The sequence below is a fragment of the Alnus glutinosa genome, chromosome 9, assembly GCF_958979055.1.
Source record: "Alnus glutinosa chromosome 9, dhAlnGlut1.1, whole genome shotgun sequence".
Classification (NCBI taxonomy): Eukaryota; Viridiplantae; Streptophyta; class Magnoliopsida; order Fagales; family Betulaceae; genus Alnus; species Alnus glutinosa.
In genome coordinates, this window is record NC_084894.1 from 22,665,641 (window position 1) to 22,680,076 (window position 14,436).

At 36.9% G+C, this 14,436-nt stretch overlaps 1 protein-coding gene across 1 annotated transcript; it reads left to right on the forward strand.

Annotated features, from left to right (window-relative positions):
- The first annotated feature begins 1,701 nt into the window (after positions 1–1,701).
- Positions 1,702–4,479, forward strand: LOC133878316 (heat shock cognate 70 kDa protein 2-like). Its single transcript, XM_062316847.1, has 2 exons — positions 1,702–2,091; positions 2,491–4,479. The coding sequence occupies exons 1-2, from the start codon at positions 1,878–1,880 to the stop codon at positions 4,470–4,472; spliced, it is 2,196 nt and encodes a 731-aa protein (XP_062172831.1). The 5' UTR covers positions 1,702–1,877; the 3' UTR covers positions 4,473–4,479.
- Positions 4,480–14,436: the final 9,957 nt, after the last annotated feature.

The window sequence follows — 14,436 nt, forward strand, 5'->3', positions numbered from 1 at the left end:
CGACCTCCGACGGCTACGAAGAATGAACTACGAAAGAGAGTGCATACGAGAAGGAGAAACCTACCACAGGTTTAGTGGTGCATGTTTCTTTTCCAATATACTAGCATTTTTTTTTATGGCAGATTAGTCTATTGAATCCTACATCAAGGGCTCAAACCAGGGGATGGTTCCCCCCTCCCATTTGGCCTTCTGGTCGGCCGAACCAACCCAGACATTTTATTTTTTTTGTTGCTTTCCTTTTATTATTTTTTAAAAAAATTATTTTGTATTAATGAATTGTATGAGACAATTGTCAAATTGTAATTAGACTTGACTTGACACGCCGTTAACTTATTGGACGTAACGTAAAGGAAAGTACGAAATGTGTGTATTAAGTATCCACATATACCATTTATTGTACTTTTTGAAATTGAGGGGTCTTTTTTATTTTGCGTTAAACTATATGTACTAATAAAGTAATTGACCCTAATATTTTTCATAAACATTAAAACTAGGTATAGAATATTAACACGTTATAGGTAAAAAGAAAATTAGACAAAAATATCATATTATAATTGATTTATTTTGCACCATCCATAGTAACGTCAGCAATCTACGTCACCTTCTATATGAGTTGCTTGGGTCATAGATAAAGTTGGATTTTATTTATTTTTTTATTTTTTATTTTTATAAAGAGAGAACTTGTTGGAGAAGTATTAGATCGGGATTGGGGATCAATCATTTTGAATTCTATCTAGACAGGTGGGTTCAGACAACTCTCTATCATATGATGTTGCCTTATTATCTTGCAATAAACAATTTATTTATTTATTTATTTTAATTTAATAAATAAAAAATTATTACAAAAAATTTCTTCTCGCTTCAGATTAGAATAAAAGAGAGAGTGAACAATTTTAAAATTAAAAAATTGATGAGCTTCTCAACATTATACCCAAAATAAAAATACAATGCAGCAAATAACAGAAAATAGGCCAACTCGATCCTTTAAATCTTGGTCACAAAACCAATAACAAACACCACAGATTAGTGTTCGAAGAAGCTGGCCAAAAAGGGGTGCAATAAGCATTTGAATTTGTAACAATAAAGAATAAGGGGGGTGTTTGGTAACATATATATCATTCCCCTCATTTATTTTTACTTATCCTAAAAATAATTAACTTCAAAACATTTTAATTTTTTTTACTTTTTATATCACATTAATAAATTTTTTTTATTAATATTCAAATAAAAAAAATCACTACAACACAAAATTTTTTCAAATTTTCTTACAAATTCTTTTTACTTTAATATATCACATCAATCACTTCTTACTACTACTTGAAAAAAATTCAACAATTTTTACCAAACAAACTCAGAGACGTCGATTGACAATAGATTAGGAAAAGAATGAAAGCCCATCGATTGACAATCGTACGAAAAAGTGGAAAAGGAATCAAATATGCCCTAACTGAAAAGCTAGTCATGTAAACCGAAGTGCAAACTTCTGTGCCCAATGCTCATCATGTGGCAAATTGGGCCGCAACCAGAATTCATTCTGACTGCATTCTCATTCTTTCCCCTCTATCCACATCTTTTCCTCCATGTTTTGGAAAAGACTCCCCCTCCACTTTCTTTATTCCTTAAGTTTTTGTTTTCTTCAAATGTACTCACAAAAAAAAAAAAAATGGACAAACAAGACTGAAAGACTTGCGAGCCAAGTTTACCAGCTCTGCATTTCCATGCACAGTCGATCGGACCACAGTACAAATGCAACTCCTCCATTACTATATTACTTAGTTAGCCCTCTCCACTCCCCAGTGATCTTTCTCTTTACAAATATTCCAAGAGGTTTCTTCCTTGTTTTTCACTATCTTTTTTCCTGTCAATTCTTGTAAGCTATGGCTGGGAAAGGCCAGGGTCCGGCGATTGGGATCGATTTGGGAACATGCTACTCCTGCGTGGCAGTTTGGAAAAATAATCGGGTGGAGATCATACCCAATGATCTTGGGAACCGAAAAACACCTTCTTATGTAGCTTTCAATGAGACTCACCGTTTGATCGGTGATGGGGCCATGGGCCAGACAGCCAGGAATCCTACCAACACTGTTTTTGGTGAGTTACGCTCGAGTATATATACATTTTAGAGTTTTACATTCAAAACTTTGGTTATTTGTTTTCTGTATATATGGGTTCTGTAATTCTGTTAGCTTGCTTGGTCAATGACGTTAGTTATTGCGGAGGAAGGAGAGAATTTTTTTTGGATTTGTTCTTTCTTTTCTTTTTTATGTTGTTTTGGTTTCTTTCATGATAATAAAGAGGAAAATTGTTTTAAGTTGTTGGGGTCTTTCTTTTGCTTCGGGCGAATCCGTAAGTAGCATAAAAAGTTGACATTTTTTGCTTTCTAACGAGTCCAAAACAAATTAAGGTGACAAAATGTACTTATTGTGAAGCGAAGAATGTTTAATGTGATGACTTGTTTACATGTTGAAACTGCATGTCGGTGGTTTGAAGACACTAAACGTTTGATTGGAATGCGATTCAATGATGACGAAGTGCAACATGACATGAAATTGTGGCCATTCAAGGTGATTGCTGACCCTGATAATGGGAGGCCCATTATTGTTGTTACCTACAAGTACGAGGAAAAGCAGTTTCTGGCTGAAGAAATCTCTTCAATGATTCTCATAAAGATGAAGGAGATTGCAGAGGCTTATTGTGGTTCAAAGATCAACAATGCTGTTGTCTCTGTTCCTGCTCGTTTCAATCACTCACAACGTCAAGCCACAATGGATGCTGGTGTCATTGCCGGCCTAAATGTGATGCGTATTATCAATGAGCCAACTGCTGCTGCTATTGCATATGGGCGTGACAAGGAGAGTCGTGCTGGTGAGAAGATTGTGCTCATCTTTGATCTTGGTGGTGGCACGTTGGATGTCTCACTTCTCGCCATGGAAGAGGGTATCTTTGAAGTGAAAGCTACAGCTGGTGATACCCACTTGGGAGGTAAAGATTTTGACTGTATGATGGTCGAACATTTTTGTGGAGAGTTCAACGAAAAGTATAAGAAGAAAATTACTGGAGGCAAGGCTCTTCGGAAGTTGTGGACTGCCTGTGAAAGGGCTAAGAGGACTCTGTCATCTAGTACTCTAACAAGTATTGAGATTGATTCTTTGTACGATGGTATTGACTTCTACTCAAGCATCAGCCGAGCCAGGTTTGAGGAGCTGAATAAGAAATTATTCTGGAAGTGTATAGAGCCTGTTGAGAAGTGTTTGAAGGATGCAAAAATGGATAAGAGCAGTGTCCATGATGTGGTTCTGGTTGGGGGGTCTTCCAGGATCCCCAGGGTTCAGAAATTGCTGCAGAACTACTTCAAGGGGAAAGAGCTTTGCAAAAGGATTAACCCTGATGAGGCTGTTGCTTATGGTGCTGCTGTTCAGGCTGCAATTCTTAACGATGAGGCTAGTAAGAAGGTGAAGGACATCTTGTGCCTGGATGTCACTCCTCTATCCCTTGGTCTGAAGACTTATGGTGATGTCATGAGTGTGCTGATTCCGAAAAACACCATCATTCCCGCCAAGAAGGAGGAGAACTTCTCAACCAAAACTGAAAACCAGGATAGTGTGTCCATACATGTGTATGAGGGTGAAAGTATCAGAACCCAATACAACTACTTGCTGGGCAAATTTGAGCTCTCGGGTATTCGTCCTGCTCCTAGTGGAGTTCCACAAATCACTGTTTGTTTTGACATTGATGCTGATGGTATCTTGAGCGCCTCTGCCAAGGACCAAGCCACAGGAAAGAAGAATGAAATTACAATCACCAATACGGGCAGGCTCTCCAAGGAAAAGATCAAGAAGTTAGTGCGGAAGGCTAAGAAGTACAAGGCTGAGGATGAGGAGCATAACAGGAAGGTCGATACAAAGAATGCACTGGAGAACTACGCCTACAACATGAGGAACACATTTAAAGAGGAAAAGTTTGCAGCCAAGGTCCCATCTGCTAACAGGGAGAAGATTGACAATGCAATTGAGCAGGCTATCGATTGGGTTGAACGGAACCAACTTGCTGAGGCAGATGAATTTCAGTTGAAGATGAGCGAGCTGGAGAACATATGCAACCCGGTCATTTCCAAGATTGAGCAAGGTTCTGATGGTGATGACATGGGTGGAGCTGCGCAAGAGGACAAGGAGCCTGGGAGGGAGATTAAGAACCAGGCACAGGAGGCAGAGCAGTACGTGGGTCAGGATGAGGAGCATAAGAAGGAGAAAATTGAGGAGGAGAAGAAGGCTGAGAAGGTGATTAAGAACAAGAAGAAGGATAAGGAGCCTGAGAAGGAGATTAAGAACGAGGTGCAGGAGGCTGAGAAGTACATGGTTCAGGATAAGGAGCACGAGAAGGAGAAGATCGAGAAGAAGGTGAAGAAGGATAAGAAGGCCATGGCCACGCAAGCTGATAAGGAACCTGAGAGGGAGATTAAGAACCAGGCATAGGAGGCTGAGAAGAATCCGAGATGTGAAGAATGCTTTGGCAAAGACTGAAGATGAAATTTAGCAGACCATCCACTGGCTTGAAAGGAACCAGCATGTGGAGGCACATGAGTTTGACAATAGGATGAAGGAGCTGGAGGGCATTTGTTACCCTTTCATTGCCAAGATGTACCAAGGAGCAGGGAGTGATAAGAGTTGATAGATTTAGCATCTCACGGGCCTATTAAAGTCTCCATCTGTAAATTTGTTTCTAACTCATGAAGAATGTCATTGTGATCTTTTTATTTTTATTTTTCTGGGCATTATAATATGACTTTTGTTTGTGGGTATTACTGGGTAGAGGGTTGCAGGCTGAGTCTATTATTGTATTGCAAATATAAATCATAACTCGTTGCATTTTAGGTGTTCTTGAGTTGGGCATTTTAACTTTCATTTCGTGTTGTGGGTAACAGAAGCAAGTGAGAGCCCACTTCGGTGGGCTTAATTATATAATGAAAATAATTTGTACATGAATCTAGCACAAATTTGAATTTTAGTGCTGTACAATAATAATAATATTAAGGCATGTTAGCATAGAACACCGAAAAAGTTTAAAATGAAAACAGCATACCCCACGCTATTCCATTCAACAGAGGAAGTGATGAACAAAATACCCGTTACCTCGTTCAAGAGATTCGAAGTCCACTGTTCGCCCCCTCTCCTCGGCGGAGCCACCTCTCCCTTCCTCCGCCAAATGCCACTGCCAAACAAAAACGAGCCTTCTCTATTAATTAAGATGAAACATGATCTGCAAAAGGACCCTCAAATCAAGCATGAAAATCAGCCGCAGAATCCAGCAAAACCCTCCACAATTCATGCTGACTTGCTCTCTCACAGCAGCCTGCAGTAGCCTACCTCCTTGATTCTTGGTGCATACTCAAGCCCCATGTCATCCGGAGTGCTCACCAACGTTTTATGGGATGTGCTCCCCTTTATTAGTTTATATATTGTTCTATCTTGTAACCAAAATATATAATGAAAACTAGACAAAATGTAGTCCTTTAGTTGACCCTCGTGTTCTCTTCTTCTTCCTTTACAAGCTTCCATCTCCTTGCCTTTATTTTTACATGGTATCAGAGCCTTCAAAATCGACCAACGTCGTCTTCTTTTTCTTCCTGTAGCTTCTCTGCGTCTTTCTGTCAAACACCTTAGCTACAGCCCCTGAGACCCTGCACGGCCAGCATCCAAACCACTCTCTTTCTCTTTGTAGAGAAGAAGCCACGCCCAGCAGCCCAACATGTCCCGCAGCCAAGTCACCCTCTTCCTCTCTGTTGCAAGTGGAAGACTTCAAAAGCCTTCTTCAACAGTATACTTGCACACTTCAAAAGTCACCAGCTGTTGCAGAAGATTGCACCATGTGCCAATCTGATCTTAAGCCACTCTCATCACATCTTCTTTTTGCCCCAGTCTGGTCGCTGTCCGTCTCAACAAGCTCGTGTTCGCTTCTTCTTCCTTTACAAGCTTCCATCTCCTTGTCTTTATTTTTACATTCTCCACATCTCCACATTTTGAGTACATGTGTATAAGAGCAGTAGCTAGACAAGAAAATGTTCAGAGGAATAGCCATGTACGTAGAATCAAGTCTATCTTCCAACTTCAAAATTAGCAAGACTTGAACATTCAGTGAGAAGGCAGACCATTGTTGCCGAGTTGGGTTCAACACTTCAAACTCATCAGCCGAGACAAGTATGTCACGAAAAAAGCCCAACATCTCCACCAAATTCCGTTCTTTCCCCACACCCCATTTATCATCGCAGTCCAACAAAAACACATTCCTTTTTCGCAGATTTTTTTCAAACAAATCCCTTGCCCTTTCAACCTCTGTTATGGGTCCATACAGGACGGTGCCAGACATTTTAATTGAAGGGGCCAAATAAATTTTTTTTTTTAATTATTATTATTATTATTATTATTATTATTGTTATTATTTTCATTTTTAAGTAAGGGTTAAAGTATATGTATATTTATAACTATATATAAAGCCAAATTTTAAGTAAATAAAATATAACCCAATCTTTCTATTTTTATTATTCCCTTTAAATAAAAAGAAATTAATAAGCAAAATTGAAAAGAAAGTTTTTTGATAAAAAAAAAATAAATAAATAAAGAAAAGAAGAAGAAGAAGAAGAAGAAGAAGAAGAAGAAGAAGAGGAGGAGTAAAGAAAACAACTATTCAAAGATTCAAAAAATGAAAAAAAGAATGTCTCAGTTTTTGTACTGAAAATTGAGAAAATTCAGTTGGATGAATTATATGCTTCTCAGTGCTCATAATGCTTTACTTGGATGACATAACTCTTTAAGTTAACATTCTCTTACTTCTTTTGTTAGAACATCTCACTCTAACTAATACAGTAGTCCACTTACTGTAATATAAAACACAATATATTCTACACAAAACACATTCTATTAAACGCAACACAAAACAAATGAAACGCATATCTTCTAGACTTTTCTAATGTCATCTAGCTATATTGAAATGACTCCTCATTTTACGTTATATTTACCACACATCTTTAGGAAATTGAGCTTTGCCACTGCTTTACTAAACCCTTTCATTTACTTTGAACAAAACATATGTAACTTTGTAAAGCTCATTTCATTGTTACCCTTTCTAAAGTATTTTCAAAATTAATATGTATATATATTTATTTTGTGTCTTGGAAATGATTTAAAAGGAAGGTGTTAAAGAACATTAATTGAAGATAGTTCCACATGGAAAAAAAAAAAAAGAAATTGTAGTTGGCATTTGTAAGGCCCAACACACTTTAAGCATTTAAAGTAATGCTTGGGTGTATGCGAAGCACCGGACGCACACGCACACGTGCGCGCGTGTGGTAGTTGGCTGTAGATGGACGGTATACAGAAGTAACTGCATAACAAAATTTCTTTTATTTTTAGCGCTTTTTCTTATACCTTCTGTATTTTTAAATAAATAATAATAAAAAAAAGTCTTTGTCTATCTCTTGCTATAATAGAAAAATCTAGAAGTGTTCGGATTTAATTTTTCATTAGTGCAAAACGCAATCAAACAAACAGAGGATTTTGGGCTCCATTGTATCCTGAAGAAATATTTGTTGTAACCTTTTGAATACCTTTTTCGAGGGGGCAAATAATTTCTTAAGGAAAGCGACGTTGTAACGCACCTTAAGAGCATTTCTTTTTTTTCTTTTCGTTTACATTTTCTAACAACCCTTCTTAGACATGTCTATTGCTACCCGTGAAATATTAAAAGAAAAAGTTTTGACAATGAATCTATTGTTCCAAATGAGATGAAACTAGTTGAAAAGATGATAAAAGGGAAGGGACCAATTTTTTTTTTTTTTGTTGCTAGGGGCTAATAAACAAAAAACCTTAAAATTGTTTTTTTTTTTCTTTTCTTTTTAATAATTAGGGGGGGGGGGGGGGGGCATGACCCTTACCGGCCCCCCCTTCCCTCCGTCACTGGGCCCAAAGGAAGCCACGATCTACTCTAGTTATTTATGCTTTGTACGTGTGTGTTTGTTATGGGCGTAATGGTCTTTAAGTCAGTTAGAGCATTCTCATTGGATTAGCTATCTGTAACTTTAGGTTAAAAATACACTTCATTGAATTATGTAAACAAAAGTTAGAATACATGTTTTTTAGATCCGTGAACAGTGCAACTCTACATGTAGCGTTGCCCTGTTCACATATCTCTCTCTTTCTTTCTTTTTTTCTTTTTTTTTTTTTTTTTTTATTATTATTATTATTATTATTATTATTATTATTGCTTATCTCCACTTTCTGCGCTTTTTTTCTTCATTTTCCCTCTACGTTCTACATGCAGCAGCAGTTGATTGTTTTTTTTTTTTTTTGTAATGCAATTGATTGAGTTAGGTCGACTAGCTTTGGTTACACAGAAGTCCCATTTAATGTGATATTATGATAGGTTCAACCCTTAATGACCGTTAGAAAAATTATTGTTTAAAAATTATTGCGTTAGGAAAATACCAGATTTAACAAAACGACTGTTAAAGAATATGACTATTAGAAAAATGGTCGTTTGAAAAAAAATGATCGTAAAAAATTTGTGTTAGAAAAATGACCGTTTTAATAAAACAACCGTTGACAAATATGATCAAATATGACCATTTATATATATATATATATAAAAAGAAGAAAAGAAAAAAAGTCAGCATTATCTAAACTAGATAAAGTGAGTTTTGGTCATTGGGCCCAAAGGAAGCCATGATCTACTCTAGTTATTTATGCTTTGTACATGTGTGTTTGTTATGGGCGTAATGGTCTTTAAGTCAGTTAGAGCATTCTCATTGGATTAGCTATCTGTAACTTTAGGTTAAAAATACACTTCATTGAATTATGTAAACAAAAGTTAGAATACATGTTTTTTAGATCCGTGAAGAGTGCAACTCTACATGTAGCGTTGCCCTGTTCACATATCTCTCTCTTTTTTCTTTTTCTTTTTTTTTATTATTATTATTATTATCATCTCCACTTTCTGCGCTTTTTTTCTTCATTTTCCCTCTACGTTCTACATGCAGCAGCAGTTGATTGATTTTTTTTTTTTCTTTTTTTGTAATGCAATTGATTGATTTAGGTCGACTAGCTTTGGTTACACAGAAGTCCCATTTAATGTGATATTATGATAGGTTCAACCCTTAATGACCGTTAGAAAAATGATTGTTTAAAAATTATTGCGTTAGGAAAATAACAGATTTAACAAAACAACTGTTAAAGAATATGACTATTAGAAAAATGGTCGTTTGAGAAAAAATGATCGTCAAAAATTTGTGTTAGAAAATGACCGTTTTAATAAAACAACCGTTGACAAATATGATCAAATATGACCATTTATATATATATATATAAAAAGAAGAAAAAAAAAAGTCAGCATTATCCAAACTAGATAAAGTGAGTTTTGGTTAGCTATTTTGAATTGAGATATACACAAACTATTGAGAGTGCTCTTATGTGTAGTTTATAAGGTAGTGGGTCACTTATTTGGAGAGTTATTATCACGTAGCCTGAAGATGGGCAAGTGGGCGAGTTATGTTTAGTTATTAATTTATTGTATTTAATCTGTGAATCAATGAAAAGATATCGAAGTATTTGAATCAAAATTCGTGAAATTATAGATGTGTACTAAAGAAGAATTTGGCCTCTTGAAGTGCCAATTGTTACTTTCGTTGTCTTTTATTTTTATTTTCAGTAAATAAGATTAAAATGTATCCTTTAGAGCTTTATCATTTGAACATAGATCATAGACCGAACCACGTTATTCCATTATTTATTTATTTTCCAATTTCATTATTAATTTGTTCACCAGGAGTGATCGACGTACATAAGGGTCGAGCAGGCCTTAAGAACAAATGGGTATGATGCCTTCTCGTAGTTTGAGGTAGAGAAACAAGGACTCTTGAGGTGAACCTTGGAGTGTGTTAGCTTCTAATCAAGGTGTTCCAAGGGAAATTGGTCGGGGAAAGGATTTCGTCGAACACAAAGTGAGCATAGCCAATGAAATTAGAGGTCGACAAGCTTGGCGAGCACCTAATTTTGGAGAGGGAGGCCATGTACGAGGATTTGGGCTTGAATTTGAAGAAGGTGTGTGAGAGAGGTGGCACTACGGAGGAGAGAGGAACACGGAGCTCTGGTAGCCAGAGGAGGAAAAGGGGTTATCTTTTCGTAGTGGGGTTCTGTGGAGGAATGGGGCGGTTGTAGTTACCTATTATAGAAATTGAGGAAAGCGGTTAATAATCGATAATTGGTTTGTAAGAGCTTATGTATTTTTATATGCAAAATAGCTAATCAAAACTTACTTTATTTATTTTAACTAATGTGTTTCTAAATATACTATGCATCGAATTATCTATTATTTCACTATATCATTTAAATATTTTTTTTTTTTATTCTTTCTTTATCTATCTTTATTTTAATTCTAAGATATTTTTTCAACGATAAGTCATTTTTTAAACATTGCCGTTCATTTTTATTTTTTTGGATAATTATTTGCTATAAAGTCAGCAAAAATTTTGTTCTCATCTAAGGTAGTTTGCATAAGTGTAACCTTAAAATGACACATAGATTTTGTCATATAGACATATTTTGAAATACAAATAAATAAATAAATGCATGTTTGAATAGTGCAACTCCACACGTATCATAAATGCATTTTGCATTTGATTTGCATAATCGGATGGAAGGACTTTTTAGTGAATTGGTTAGTCATTTTAGCCTAAAGGTAAAAATTGTTAAGCAATTAAGAATGCTCTAATATATATTATATAATAGAAAATGATTAATTTAATTATCCAATTTACAACTTTATTGTTTTTGTATAAATCAATTACAACCTATGAGGAGCAATTAATCTGATTCCCAAAATTTCGAATTGTTAAAAATATACGCAACAAAATGGTTCAAAGACAATCTCCGAGATAGCTAAGATATGATATACATTTATGTCCAATAGTATATGCTTATCCAATTGGAATATTTTTTCTTTGAAATAATAGATCTAATTTCAATCATAAAACCAATAGAGCAAAAATCATCTACAGAAAACAAAGTCCTAGACTCTGAGGATATAGTTTCCCGAAAACACGCTGGAAAACAAAACTATTCACACACCTAAATTTCTCCATAACATTCTTCATGCCGGAAGTTTACAATAACCATTTTGTCCCCAAAAAATCGAGAAGAAACTACTCATGTATAATCACGTCTTCTACAATTACGTCTGATCTTCCCGAGGAAGTTAGAGCAATTTTCTTTGCCACATAATTACTGCTGCCTCCTCTGCTTATGTCATGGGCTTGACCAACTAGTCGTCGTCGCTCCATGATGCCATAGTAGGAATACTCCCTAGACAAACCCTGGGATTACACCACACTAGAACAGAACCGATTTCACCCAGGACCGTGAAAGCATTCATCCCAGATTGGTTTTCATTCCCGAATTAGGGTGGACTTTATGGCAATCTAACCCACAATACGAACTACAAACATAAAAATAAACCCCAAAGGAGAAAACACACAACAAAGACAGAAATCTACTTCTCAATCCCAGAACAGAACGAGAAAAACCACAATAAAGACAGAATTCTACTTCTCAATCCTTAAACAGGACGAGAAAAATCACAACAAAGACAGAAATCTACTTCTCAATCCTAAAGATGAAAAAAACCACAACAAATACAAAAATCTACTTCTTAATCTTAGAGTAGGACGAGAAAAAAACTACATTCTCCTCTTAGGCTAGGGACTTTTTTCTCAGTGGCAGTTTTTTTTTTTCGATCTCTGAAAGCTTATCCAATTGGAATTTGGAACTGAATTCAACACAAATGCAAAGTGAATCTTCACCATCATATCCGCATCCAACCTAGCAATATAATCCTACCAAAATGCCTATTTTCATCCAAATCTTAATCATAAAAAAGCTCTCTTGTCATTTATTTTAATATGTTGTTATTATTATTTTTTAAAAAAAAAAAAAAATTGAAATAGTGAAACAATTTATTGATAAAAAAAAATTGAATTTTTATGGAAAGTAGTTACTAGTTGATAATCAGTCTTCAATGACTATATAACCGCCGGTTGCGATTAACCTCTAATCAGCTTAGCGGTTGTGATTGCAATTATTTAAAAATTATAACCACCTAAACCGGTTGCAATTACAATTAGTAGAGAATAACCGCAACCACAACCAACCACAATCGATTGTGGGCCTATGATGCAGATGAATTGGAGTTCAAGATGAGGGAGCTCGAGAGAAAATGCAACCCACCCAACAAGTGGCTCGCAGCTAGACTCACTTTTCGTCCGACGCTCTGCCCTAGCTGACACCTCGAAGGCTAGTTACGGCCAGGCTCTGAACAATTTGAGGACGAGGACGCAGGGAAAAAAGGGACTTATGCCTAGCTAGCTGCTAGGGGAGCAGCAATTATCCTGCTAAAGTAAGTACTCAAGTCCTCGTTCAAAATTTCAACAAGAAACTAAAACCCTCTAGCCATTGGGCATAAGTTGGGCTGAAGCTAAATGGAGGGTAGAATGCACCTCCTTAACCAACCTCAGGAATGGAAGCCATAGGCTAGCTTTGAGAATTTCTTCAAAAAGACAAACTCATCGAGGTTGTCATCTACCAGAGCACCCTCGTAAGGATTAGGAGGGTAAAGAACTATAGAATCAGGTATGTAGTATCTCTCTCGCAACCTAACCATGTCCCTCTCCTTCATCACAGAGTGCCATGAAGCTTCGTGAAAAACAACGTGCCCCGCAGAGTCCTTCAGTAGGTTACTAGGACCTTCGAAAGGAGTTGCACTGTGAGCTTGGGCACGACCCATCAGATAATCTATTACCAATCGAAGATGGGGAACAACCGACTCGAGCAAAGGAAGAACAAGATCTAAAACAGCAGAAACCGGTAAATCTACATGTGCAATGTAAAAGGAAGCTGGTCTACAGCGGCTCGGAAACGACAGATTCTGACAAAATTAAAACAAAAAAAACAAAACATGAAATCCTGAAGATGATAATCTAAAGGAGCTAGTAAAAGACAACCAGCGGCGGCGAAGAAAAGAACGACGATGGAGGCAGGTTGTAGAGGTGAAAAGATGAAAATGATCACCTAAAAGCACTACAAAAAAAAAAAATGTTTTTTGCCACTTGCAATTCGCCACGTGTACGGTCACTATACACGTGGCGAACTGTTAGCCACGTGCAAGTGGCCACGTAAATACACGTGGTGAATCCGGGTGACACTAATTGTACAATTGGCCGCGTGTATTATTGTACACGCGGCCAACTGTTGGCCGCGTGTATTATTATACACGTGGCCAATTGGCCGATTTTTTTCTTAATATTTAATTCTGTTTTTTAATTTCTTTTTATTTAATATATATATATATATATATATATATATATATATATATATATATATATTTTTACTAAAATTCTCCAAAATTATTTTATCTAAAAATATCACAAAATCAAATTACACAAATTAATCAAAACAACAATATTTAAAAATTTGAATACCATATACTAATAAATGTATTCGTTACTAACAACAAATACTTACACAACAATATTAACAAATTTGAAAATCTTGATCTAATAAAGTTATTCGTTACTAACAAAAAAAAAATACACAAAATATCTACAAATCTGGAGGACATCGCTACGGATCACGAGGTGCAGTCCCGGGCGTGAACTCGCCAACCGGCGATTGTCCCGCAAGAGATGGTGTGACGGGCGATGGAGTCCCGAGAGGGGATTGTTGGCTCAGAAATTGTCCAACAGGCGACACCGGACCAATCGTTGTCGCATTACCTGCAAGTAATAAAAATAATTAACCTATATAATATTATATGCAAATTTAAACAAGTAATGAGAACAAATTAAAAATAAACCTAAGTGTATACATAATATGAACCATACCTGCAGACGCACTACTAACAGACGACGTACTACCTACGTGTGCAGGTGAAGACTGCTGAGCACCAGGGCATACAAACGATAATCCTGTAGAGGACATGAAGGCCCCAAACTGTCGCATGCGCTGCTCCATAGCATCAAACTGTCGTATGCGCTGCTCCATGCTGTCAGCCCGCTCTCTCTCGGCCCGCACTATGCCCTCCAACCCGTCATTCCCCTCTCTTTCTCGGCCTGTAACATGATATCCATCTCTGCAATTTTGTGGGCAGCCCAATCCTGAGACGTGCCCTCGGCCGGTCCCCCCCGTGTGCAGGCCCTATACGAGAAACAAGTCCCGCGAACAGGAGTAACGTTCGGCCCAACCTGCCAAACCCTACCCCCATACTCGGGTCGCCCAACTGCCTGCTCGTACGCGTCCCCAGGTGCCCAACGCACCATATCTGATGAAACGGAATCCGTGGCAGCAGGATCAGTGGACAAACTCTGTGTCATCCGCTCCTGTACGTCGTCAACATACA